The sequence below is a fragment of the Dromiciops gliroides genome, chromosome 1 (assembly GCF_019393635.1).
Source record: "Dromiciops gliroides isolate mDroGli1 chromosome 1, mDroGli1.pri, whole genome shotgun sequence".
Classification (NCBI taxonomy): Eukaryota; Metazoa; Chordata; class Mammalia; order Microbiotheria; family Microbiotheriidae; genus Dromiciops; species Dromiciops gliroides.
In genome coordinates, this window is record NC_057861.1 from 742,803,987 (window position 1) to 742,816,422 (window position 12,436).

At 43.6% G+C, this 12,436-nt stretch overlaps 1 protein-coding gene across 1 annotated transcript in view; it reads left to right on the forward strand.

Annotated features, from left to right (window-relative positions):
• DNAH12 (dynein axonemal heavy chain 12) overlaps positions 1-12,436 on the forward strand; it is a 172,991-nt gene that overhangs the window by 101,078 nt on the left and 59,477 nt on the right. Inside the window, exons 45-48 of the mRNA XM_043972200.1 lie at positions 7,122-7,316; positions 8,051-8,184; positions 8,799-8,961; positions 11,998-12,078. Of these exons, the coding sequence (XP_043828135.1) occupies positions 7,122-7,316; positions 8,051-8,184; positions 8,799-8,961; positions 11,998-12,078 (573 nt within the window). The remainder of the gene's footprint in view (positions 1-7,121; positions 7,317-8,050; positions 8,185-8,798; positions 8,962-11,997; positions 12,079-12,436) is intronic.

Below are 12,436 nucleotides of genomic sequence, written 5' to 3' on the forward strand. Positions count from 1 at the left end.
CAAAAAGCATTTCATAAGGAGATATATGAAGTTCTCCTCTTGGTCTACTTCGTAGATAGAATAATGCCAATGGTAGAACATCAGGCCATTTCAAATGGGTTTCAGTACATAATTTGCCAATCATACTCTTAAGCTCTTTATTCATACGTTCGACTTGGCCTGAACTTTGTGGATGGTAGGGCGTGTGGAATTTTGGAGTCACTCCCAAGAAAGAGTAGATTTGGGATAAAATCGAATCAGTGAAATGTGTGCCTTTGTCAGAATCGATGCGGGCTGGTGGGCCAAAACGAGGTACTATCTCTTTAAGAAGAATTTTGGCAACAAAGGCAGCTGTGGCTCGGGGGCTGGGAAAGGCCTCCACCCACCGAGTGAGCTGATCAACTATAACAAGGCAAAATTTATAATGTCCTGCTTTTGGCATAGTAATATAATCAATTTGTAAGTGCTCAAAAGGTGTATATGCTAGAGGACGCCCTCCATAAGCTTTGGCCTTAAAAGCATACTGATTATAAGACTGACATGTGGAGCAGCCCGAGCAGATTCGAGATGCTGTATTAGTCACACCTGGTGCTATCCAGGTTCTCTTAATAGAGTCTACAATGCCTTGTGTACCAAAATGGCCTTTTCTGTGAACAGAGAGGCATACCTGGTGGTAGAATTTCCGGGGAAGAAATGGCTTACCTTCCGGAGACACCCAGATGCCATTGATCTGTTTCGCCTTAAATTTCTTTTTCCACTTTTCTACTTCAGAATCGTCATAGGTTAGGTTGGAAGGAATATCCTCAGAAGGTGAAAGGTTAAATACATGTTCAGGAGCTTCTAATGCAGCAAGCTTGGCTGCAGAATCGGCTCGTGCATTTCCCTTTGAAACAGGGTCACTATTCCCTGTGTGGGCAGGGCAATGTACAACGGCTAGGGAAGAAGGCAGTTTTAGGGCATCTAAGAGGTCCTTGATAAGGTCCCCATTGGCAATAGCCTTGCCCGAGGATGTTAGAAAGCCTCGTTGACGCCAAATCATACCAATAAAGTGGCATATGCCAAAGCCATATTTCGAGTCAGTAAAAATGGTGGCACTCTTATCTTTAGCTATATTACAGGCCTGTGTAAGAGCCACAAGTTCAGCAGCCTGTGCACTAAAATGGGAAGGCAGAGAAGCTGCCCAGAGGGTGTCATAATCAGAAACTACAGCAGCTCCAGTAAAACGGGTTCCCTCTCTCATAAATGAGGAACCATCTGTATAGAGGACAAGATCAGGATTTTCTAAAGGTGTATCAAAAAGATCATCACGGGGTTTTTCAGCCATATCAACTAAAGAAGCACAGTCATGCAACGGTTCCCCCGAGAATGGTAAGTTAGGGAGTAGTGTTGCTGGATTAAGAACTGTGCAGCGTTTTAAAGTGATATTCTCATTACCTAACAGGGTTATTTCATACTTAGCCAGCCTTTGATCTGAAAAGGCTTGTGTCCTGTGACGTAGTAAGAGAGCCTCCACTTCGTGAGGGCATTGCACAGTTAGAGGGTTACCTAGGACCAAATCAGAGGCTTTTTCTACCAAAAGCGCTGTGGCCGCCACTGCTCTAAGGCAAGGTGGCACTCCAGCCGCTACAGGGTCCAGCTGAATTGAATAGTAGGCTATAGGACGCTGGTTAGGCCCCAGTGACTGAGTCAGGACTCCAGAAGCCACCCCCCTTTGTTCATGCACAAAGAGAGTGAAAGGCTTACTATAATCTGGCAGTCCTAGGGCAGGTGCTGATAACAAGGCCCGTTTTAATTCTTTTATGGCTGAGAGATGCTGGGGATCCAACTGTAAAATGTCTGGAACAGAACTTTTTGTAAGAGCTATGAGGGGTTTAGTAATTTCACCAAAAGAGGGTATCCATTGTCTACAGTACCCAGCTGCTCCCAGAATGGCTCTCAACTGCCTCTTAGTAGTGGGGGCAGAGAGTTGTTGAATGGCCTGGACTCGCTTAGAAGAGACAGAGCGAGTTCCAGCAGCCAAAATAAATCCTAAATATTCTACCTGGGGCAAACACCATTGTACCTTTGTCTTAGAAACCTTGTGTCCTCTCTTGTGCAGCTCCAGCAGTAAGTGACGGCTATCTTCCTGACAAATTTCAGCATTAGGAGAGGCCAAAAGTAAGTCATCAACATATTGTACTAGTGTGGAGGCTTTAAAGGTAATAGAGGCCAGATCCTGCTGTAAAATTTGGGAAAATAATGTGGGACTGTCTACAAATCCCTGTGGGAGTCTAGTCCAGGTCCACTGTCTATTTTTCCAGGTAAAAGCAAATAAATATTGGAAGTCCTCATGTACTGGTATGGAGAAAAAGGCAGAGCAAAGGTCTACCACTGTGAAACATGTAGATTCATAGGGAATTGAGGAAATTATCATAGCCGGATTTGCGACTATAGAATGTCTAGGAATAACATAATTATTAATCGCTCTAAGATCTTGCACAAAGCGATAAACAGGTTTACCATCTGGCCCAGGCTTGGGTTTTTTAACTGGCAAAATGGGAGTATTGCATGGAGAGTGATGACATGGAATAATAATACCCTGGCTTTTCAAAGCCTCAATTATAGGGGTGATCCCTTCTATTGCTTCCCTAGACAATGGATACTGTGGAATGGAGGGGGGTGGTCCCCCCTTAACTTTAAAGGTAACAGGCATGGCAGACTTAAGGAGCCCCACCTCATTAGGGGATGAGGCCCATAAAGACTCAGGAATGTCAGAGGGGATTTTGGATACCTCCCCTGCTGTTCCTTGAGCTTCTGTAAGTAAAATTGGTAATAAATGAACAGTATCCTCTGGCAATTGTAAGGAGACAGCCCCATCTGGAGCACAAGATATGGTTGCTCTAAGCTTGCAAAGGAGATCACGACCTAATAAATTTACAGGGGCATCAGGCATGAGTAAAAATGAATGTTCTACTGTTAAGGGCCCCATAGATACCATGCGAGGATTCAATTTTGCCACTCTCTGGCTCTTTCCTGAGACTCCCACTACATTCAAATATCCTACAGGTCTACACCCAGCATCTGGTTTGCTTACTAATACTGATTTAGAGGCTCCTGTGTCTAGCAGACAATCATAATAAGTCTCCCCCACTTTTAAGGTGACATGTGGTTCATTACTCTGGGGAGGTGAATGGACTGGCACAAGTGCATTCAAAAAATCCGGATCTGGGAATATATGGCTTTCATTATCTATGTTCCATTCCTCCCCAAGACACCATCATTTCTGTGTCCTCTTCTGAGGGGGGTCTTGGTTACCATTATTCTGGTACTGCCTTTCTGTATTCCTCCAAAAAGATCTATTTCTATTTTGATTTCGCCTGTAATTAGAATTAGAATTTCTTCTCCAAGTCCTACATTCTCTCAATTCATGCCCCTCCTTACGACAGTAACAACACACCTTAGTGTCCTTGCTCCGGTATCCACATGGCTGACTAGTAATCGCTGGTGCCAGAATGCTCTGTTTAGGGTGATCTGGATCTTCCTCACGTGAGTCAAAGACATAATTTGCAAGTTCCTTAATTCTATCTACTGAGAGATTTCTCCAGTCTGGACATTGTTTCAGAAAGTATCTGCGTATTTCTGGCAGTGAATTATAAACAAATGTGTTGAGAATGATACAGGAATCTCTTAAATCTACTGGATCCAATCTGGTGTACTGTCTAGCGGCCTCACAAAGTCTATCATAAAATCTGTTTGGTCTTTCATTAGCCTCCTGAGGTAGGCTTAAAAATTTCTGCCAGTTTTCTGGTTTTCTAGAGCAAGATTCCATTCCCTTCAGAAGTGTTTCTCTAGCATCTTTTAATCTTTGGAAATCCCTATCATCATTATAATTCCACTCTGGATCCTTTAGAGGCCATTCCACATCGGCCTTACCTTTCGCAACAAGGGCATTTCCTGCTGAGATAACATCTGTAATCTCAGTTGGGGACAGTAAAGTTTCCAAAAGGCAAGTAACATCAGCCCAACTGGGTTGATATGCATTAAATATAGTCCTTAACTGTGAAATTACAGTGTTAGGATTTTTCTCAAAACTAGGGATGATTGATTTCCATGCGCTCAAGTCACTTGGTCTAAAGGGGCTATATTTTCTGACTTGAATTGGCACTCCCTTCTTACTATGTTCTATAGCTTCCTGCAGAGGGAGTAGTTTCTGCTGATCTGATTCTGAACTTGGATCATCTCTAGTAGAAACAGCCATTTTGAGGTCTCTCTCCATATGTGAGAATTTCATTTCGAGGTCTCTCTCCATATGTGAGAATTTCCCCCATATCATAACAATGATAATAACAAAAACAATGATAATAACAAAAACAAAAAAAAACCAAAAAAAAATAAAATCCTTAGTCGTATGAACTATGGATGTGGTATTAAAAGGTATTTCAATTGCAGGCATAAAATTTCTACTTATATTAAACGTATTTTCCCAAAGATTCTCACGTATACTATTATACAAAAAACTTTTTGCTGCCTGAATGAGGAAAAAACCAATAATGTTATGAAGGACCATTGAGTAAACTATTCCTCTAAGTCGGGATGTTATGCTGTCCCAATACATTCCGATGAGAAAAATCAAAGGGATAGTAGAATATTCGAGCATCTTGCCCTTTAAACTGGGCTGGCTTTTCTGTTTAAAGCAAGACTCTTAGAGGCTTAAAGTCTTTAAGGGAGATTAGACAAAGGGAAAGTCCGTGGGGGGGGGGTAATTTGGAAAATCCACCGAATTGGCCGGCTTATGGCCAAACTAGGGAGGGTGGGAGGGTCCTTAAGGTCCCTTCGGGGTCGCCAAAACTGTGAGATTTAAAATTGGATATTAGATCATAAATCTCCCCTACTTAACCTTTCCCTTAATTTATCTCCCAAACTAGTAAATGGAAGCAGGTTTTGGTTTTCTAGATAGACCTTTTTATTTATAGTTATGATAGTCACAAGGTGATGTTGGTTAGAAGGATAGGAAAGTAGAAACACAATACAAATCGTCTTAAGTCTAAGCTTAGTCTATATTCCTTATAACAACTCACCAAACCGACAAGGCCACCAACCGACAAGGCCACCAACCGACAAGGCCACCTTTGGAGAGAGAGAGTCCGTGCCGCGCCGTCAGGAGTCCCGCCAAGCAGGCAAAAAAGGCCTCTCTCCTTTTCTCCACCCCGGAAGTCAAAAAAAAACCCGGCAGGCAGTCTGACATGCGCAGCAGGCGCACTGTACCTGGCAGGCAGTCTGACATGCGCAGCAGGCGGACTGTACCCGGCAGGCAGTCTGACATGCGCAGCAGGCGGACTGTTCATCTCCTCCCCAAAAGGGTGGTCCTTGAAAAACTGGCGTCTTTCAGTTATCCTAACCGACTGTTAAAAACTTTCATATTTTACCACACATGCGTGGCTTGGAGGGATCCTTTTGTACTAATTAGTGGCATCCATTTCTATTAGAGTTTGACACCACCGGCCTACCGTGCATGTTGGCTTTTATTAGTGCCTGGCAAGGGGGTTGGATTTAGTAGTCTCTAAAGTCCTTTATCTAAATCTGGGCTCTTTTTTTTTTTTTGATGAGGCAATTGGGGTTAAGTGACTTGCCCAGGGTCACACAGCTAGTAAGTGTTAAGTGTCTGAGGCCAGATTTGAACTCAGGTCCTCCTGAATTCAGGGCTGGTGCTCTATCCACTGTGCCACCTAGCTGCCCCTAAATCTGGGCTCTTTTGATCCTACAATATCATCAAAATTAATGCTGGAGATCTCACGTCCTACACTGATGAAATATGGAAATGCAATCCTTCATTCAAAGTGGCCACAATGATTCATGTTACTATGTGTGGCAGCCCAGAGTCAGAGAGACATCTGCTTGGTGGTGCTTTGATTGTCTAAGACATGAAGGTGTGGAGTGGGTGCTGACCTGCATGGTGGGGGAAGTTTTCCATCCACAAGTTCTTGATACCACTAAAATTGCAGGTTCACTCCTTATCCTTCACCTACTCTGTGCTAGGGCCATGAAGGGAGATCCTCCTTGTGCTCATGATGGATCTTTTTTGTTTTGGGTTTTTGTTTTGCTTTGTTTTTTTCGGGGCAGGGCAATGAGGGTTAAGTGACTTGCCCAGGGTCACACAGCTAGTAAGTGTCAAGTGTCTGAGGCTGGATTTGAACTCAGGTCCTTCTGACTCCAGGGCCGGTGCTCTATCCACTGCGTCACCTCGCTGCCTCACGATGGATCTTTAGGTAAGTTGGACTTAGCTGAATTGTCTGTAAATTGATTTGTTGTGGGTGAACTGAATGAGTAAAAGAGTAATTTAACTTGTGTCCAACATGTTGGAGAGTCCCTCTGAAAATGAGCAGGGAGGCCAGGGAGGGAAGAGGTCTTTGTTGGGTCTGTCACCGTGACCTGAATCAGGAGTCCCTTCTGAGCCACTCAAGGCCTGTGGACTCCATGTGATGCTCGTACTTGCTCCACTCAACTCCAGACCCCCAGAATGCCTGGAGAAGTCCACTCCATGATGAAGCTGGCAATAGCGACCCAGGCCACTGTCTGTAATGGCTGCTCTTGGGCATGGGAGCGGGAAGGGGAAGCCCTGCTTCGGACGGCAGGTAGTTAGAGAGGTACCTCGGATGCCACTTAGTTCACCCCCTTAATTTACAGACAATAAAGCTGGGGCCCGGCAAGGTTAGATGATTGCCCCTGGTGTGAGCAGTAGGCACACATCCTCTAGCTTCAATCCAGGGCTCTTTCCCATTGTATGTGTTTCCTCTTCAGGACGGGTCAGGGATTGCTTAGAAACTGGGTGCACAAACCATCCATTTTTATCTTACATAGGTTTATTTATTGACCACTGCTAGTGTTCTGGGCACCAATGGAAACAAAAGGCAGATTTGCTTTTCTTTGTCTACTCATTGCTCAGCAAAATGCCTGGTGTGTAGCTTGCCTGATGCGCAGAATCATGGGGTTGGAAATTACTTTGAGAGCCAAGACTGTAAATAAGGCACGAGCCTGAGGTAAACATAGAGAGTGTCTGATTTCTGAGAGGAAAAGAAGGATGAAAACATTCCTTGAAGACAGATTTCAACCTTCAAAAACCTTTTTCATCTTTAGTGACCGCATGCTCCTCTTCTGCTCCTTAGGGTGTTCGTCCAGCGGCCCAGGCTGGCATCAAACATGGCGAGCTCAGTCCCTTGGCCCTGTTCGCCTTCTTTGTGAACCAATGCCGAGACAATCTCCATGTTGTCGTCGCCTTCAGTCCCATTGGTGATGCCTTTCGCAATCGCTTGAGGCAGTTCCCATCCCTCATCAATTGCTGTACCATCGACTGGTTCCAGGTTTGCCAGTAGATTGCTTTGTTTTGTTTTTTCAACAAACTTAGAATTTTGTCATTCTTGGGCATTGACCTTCCAGCCTTCCCCTCCCCTAGAACCACTCAAGTCTCAAAAACACTGAATTGAGCTAGGTCTCATCCCATTGGGTTATATTGCTGTTTTGTACCAGAAGATGTGGTTAATGGTGATTCACTCATTCAGTGAGCATTCACTGGGCACCTGCTCTGGGCCTGGCACTGTGAGAGGCTTTGTTGATATAAAACAAAAACCAAAACAGCCTCTACTCTCAAGTGGTTTGGGAGATAGATATAATGTTTATACAGAGAAATATTTCGAGGGCGAATTATTTTGTATTCTCTGTGTCCAAGTATCCCCTGAAGAGCGTAAATGAGCTCACATTAACTTGTCTCTGTACAGAGGAGTGTAGTCTCCTCAGTAGGAGAGTCTGCCATTTTGGCCTCTGTATCCCTGGTGCCCAGCCTGGGGTCTGGCACGTGGCAAATACAAACGCTTGTTGATTGATTGATACATCTACATGTGCATTGTTTCCTTGTGGTCCCCGTGTGAGCTCCTGGAGGTCAGTGTCTCATTTCTGTCTTTTGTGTCTCCGGGACCCTGATCACTGCACTGCATACAGTAGGTGCTCAATAAATGATTCACTAAAGTGAATGACCTTAGACCTTGCTGCCTTTCAGTACTAAAATGTTTACATTTGGTGTGATGACTTTCTTCCTCAGCCGTGGCCTGAAGATGCCCTGGAACGTGTGGCCATTAAGTTCTTGGAAACCCTGGAGCTCACAAAAAATGAGAGGCGAGAAGTGGTTCCGATCTGTAAACACTTCCACACATCCATTATGGATCTCTCAGCAAGGTTCATGAATGTTTTTTTAAAAATGGCCGTAATGCTTTGTATATTTCGAATGTCTCCCCTTTGAAAGGTTTAGGCATCTTTTTGTGTGTACGCATGTGTTTCACTTTGTTCAAATCTTTTTAGCATCTTGTTATTATTTAAATTGGGACTCTCTTGTGTTGGTGTCCTTTGGGAAATGAAAAACCGTCGTACTTGAAGTCCAACCACTTCCCTGAGTGGGTGTCCCACAGCCAGCCTGTTATGTGGGATGTAGACTAGGAGGCTGGACCATGAATTTTATGTCCATATATTTAGAATTTCAGAAAATAGACATTGTCCACAATTGGAAAATGAAAGTTCACCTCCAGTTACTTTAAATCTTTTGTTTCTACTTTGACGTGTCCATGTGGCTTCAGTCAAAGTGGCTTAAGGGCAAAGAATGCTTAATGTTTTGGTTTTTTGTTTGTTTGTTTTGTTTTTGTATTTCCGGCACATAGCACAATGTTTGGCACACAGAGGGTGCTCCATAAATGCTTTCTAATTGACTCCTCTGAATGCCCAGTATGTAGTATTTTCTCTCTTGCTTTGTAAAGCCCAGAGAGTCCAGCCAGGCATGTTGTCTACCTTTACTTTAGGTTCTTGCAAGACTTGGGACGACATAACTATGTGACGCCTACATCTTACCTGGAATTGATCGCAGCGTTCCAGTTACTTTTGACTCAGAAGCGCCAGGCTGTCATGAAAGCCAAATTCAGATATACCAACGGACTTGATAAATTAGCTTTTGCTGAATCCCAGGTAAAATCATTGACTTCTTTTTTTAATAAACATTTTTGTTTAGAACTGTGAGTTCCAAATTCTATCCTCTTTCCCTCCCTTCCCTCTCCACTCTCTGAGGCAGCAAGCAATCAGATAAAGGTTATACATGTACAATTATGTAAAACATTTCCATATTAGTCATTTTGTACAAGAAGACTTGAATAAAAAAAAATTAAAAAAAAAAAGGTAAAAAGAAGGTAAAAATAGTATGCTTCAGTCTGTGTTCCATCAATACCAGTTCTTTCTTTGAAGGTGGATACTATATTATTAGTCCTTTGGGATTGTCTTGGATCATTGTATTGCTGAGAATAGCTAAAATCACACGCATCCATTACCCTTTAAATATTGGTAGTCTAGGAGCATGATATTTTGGGGGCCAGAATGTCACCCTTTCCCTGATTGTTTTCAAGGGTGGGATTCTATGTAGCTCATTATTGCCAGCATGGCTCCCTCTCCCTAACCTCTAGGTATTCAGAAGGTCATCCCCAAACCTAGTGAACCTCATTATCAAAGTGAGCAGTAAACAGAAATGAGGGGAGTTCTACAGAGCAGAATAAGCAAAAGGGGCTCTTTGGCTGGGAATAAGAGAAGATCACCACTCAGCCAAGGAGAGCGAGCGTGAGGGCTCTCACCCAGCAGAGTCCACTCTTTCAGGTCTGTAAGGGCTGAGGATCCAGGGACACGAGGCAGGCAGCTGGCTGCCCCCATGTCTGCGGCTTCAGGGAGGCCTCCTACATGCCATTCAGAGAGTCCAGGGCGCCTCTCCTGGCAGCCTTTCCTGAAGTCTTCCACCCCTGATGTCCCATTTCCCTCACGTGTGGTACCTGTGGAGCCGCAGCTCTGCAGCCTCTCAGCCAGTCAGGAATCGCATGTCCCTCCAGCACTCACAAGGCCACCCCTCAAGAAAACTGCCCCAGACTTGGGAGGAGATGGAGTTACTCATGCATGGTCATATCAATAATCTCTTCAGTGGAGTTTGGATGGTCAGCAGCACCTCACAGTTAGCTGTGCGTAACCAGCTTTACAGGCAGATGGATTTATGAAATCATTTAAAATCAATCAAAAATCATTAAGTTCCTACTATGTGCCAGGCTCCAGGGACAGAAAGATGGAAAAAAAAGTCCGTACCATAAAAGAGCTTATATTCCAATGGGGGGAAGAGAGGAGGAGATAACAGATACATGGATAATGAAATACAAAATCGATGCAAAATAACATGGGGTAATTTTGGAGGGGAGGGGTACTACTAGTTTCAGAGGGTTGTTAAGGAGGCAGCGCGCGAGCCGAACTTTGAAGAAAACTGGAGCCTTCTGGGAACCGTGGACCTGCTGTCATGCTTGGGATCTTGGAGGCATTGCTAATGTGTGTTAAGGACTAAGGAATTGTAGCTGGTTTTGTGGTTCTGTGGTTCTGTTTTAGAGGGCATGATTTGACCCATGCTACATCTAAATCTGTTCTATTCTCACCGGTTTCTCCTTTATTTTGAAGAGAAATTCCTCTGGTATCCAAGTATATGTTCCCTTAAAATAATTCTCCTTATGTAACATTTGCTGTTTTTTTGTTTTTGTTTTTTGTGGGGCAGTGAGGGTTAAGTGACTTGCCCAGGAGTGTCTGAGGTCGGATTTGAACTCAGGTCCTCCTGAATCCAGGGCCAGTGCTTTATCCACTGTGCCATCTAGCTGCTGTTTTTTAAAATGTTATTTATTAACCATTTTTATTTATTTATAAAAACAAATTTACATTCATTAAAAAGTATCTTTTGGGGCAGCTAGATGGCGCAGTGGTAAAGCACCGGCCCTGGATTTAGGAGTACCTAAGTTCAAATCCGGCCTCAGACACTTGACACATACTAGGTGTGTGACCCTGGGCAAGTCACTTAACCCCCATTGCCTCACACACACACACACACACACACACACACACACACACACACACACACACAAACCAACCAACCAAACAAACAAAAATATATCTTTTGACTTCCAAATTCTCTCCCTTTCTCCCACCCATTGGGAAGTCAAGCGATATATTGAGGATACATGTGAAGTCCCGCAGAACATATTTCCATATTAGCCATGTGGCAAAGAGAAGAAAAGAAATTTCATTTCTTGAATATTTCAGTCTTTTGAGCCTGACGCCTTCCTTTTCACTTGAACTCTTGTGTTTGCTGAAATATGGGTTTTAGTTTGTTGTTATTTGAGTGCTATCAAGACAACAAACACCATCAAGTTAGTCATTATCAATTGTCAGGCAATTAAGTGGCCACAGGATCCCAAACGTAGTGAAGTCCTTGCCCTCGGGGGCTGTTTATAGTCCATCGTCAGTGGAGGCGTGTATGTATAAAACTACATGTAACACTCTGTATATAAAGATAAAAGAGGATAAAGGAACCTAAAGCCTCTTATAAAGGCAGACTGGCTACACAGCTGTAGTGCTTAATATTTGGAAAGTACCTATTTTACATAGCCCTGCCTTCAAGGAGCTTAAATGAGTAGTAGAATTGTAGAGCAGGAGAGGACTCATGGGAGCTTCTTCCTCACCTGTTTTCTTATGTTTCAGTTGCTATGCTGTCCACCTCTGGAGAAAGAACTGATACTGTCTGAATACAGACTGAAGAATGCTTTCTCTCTCTCTCTCTCTCTCTCTCTCTCTCTCTCTCTGTTCCTTCCTTCCTTTCTCTTTCTTTCTTTCCTTATTTCTCTCTGTCTCTTTCAGTCTTCATGGACAAAAGGACTCATATGGAAATGTTTCACATGATTGCACATGTATAACCTACGTCTGATTGCTTACCACCTCAGGGAGGGGAGTAAGGGCAGGCAGGCAGGACACAATTTGGAACTCAGAACTTTAAAAAAAATGTTAAACGATTGTTTTAACATATAATTGAGGAAAAATTAAATATTATGTATACATACCTATATCCACAATGGGAAAAATATGTTTCAGTGGCTATGCTCTGTTTGAGGCCTGCTTCTAGTGTGACCGAGAGAATGCTGTTTCATTGTGTTTGTTTAGGTTGGTGAGATGAAGCTAGAACTGGTTCAGCTACAGCCCAAACTGGAGGAGGCCAAGGTGGAGAATGCCAACATGATGAAGGTAGAGTTCTCCTGCATTTTTAGGGAGTTGCGGGCTTTGCTGAGGTCACTAGTTTGTACTGCCTGAATTGCAAATGACTGATTTCATCCTCATCAAAGGAAATTTGAATGGAAGTCCCAAGTTCTTGGGATCATGAATGAATGAGTAAAAACAAGACAAAACTATGCATTAAGTGCTTAAGGTCTTGGAGGAGATATCACAGGTAGGAGGGTTCTGCGGCAGGGCTGATGGAAAGGCCCAGGAATCCTTTTAGTCATGACCGACTACCCATGATCCCCCTTGGGGTTTTCTTGGCAAAGATACTGGAGTGGTTTGCCATCTCCTTCTCTAGCTCCTTTGACAGCTGGGGAAACTGAGG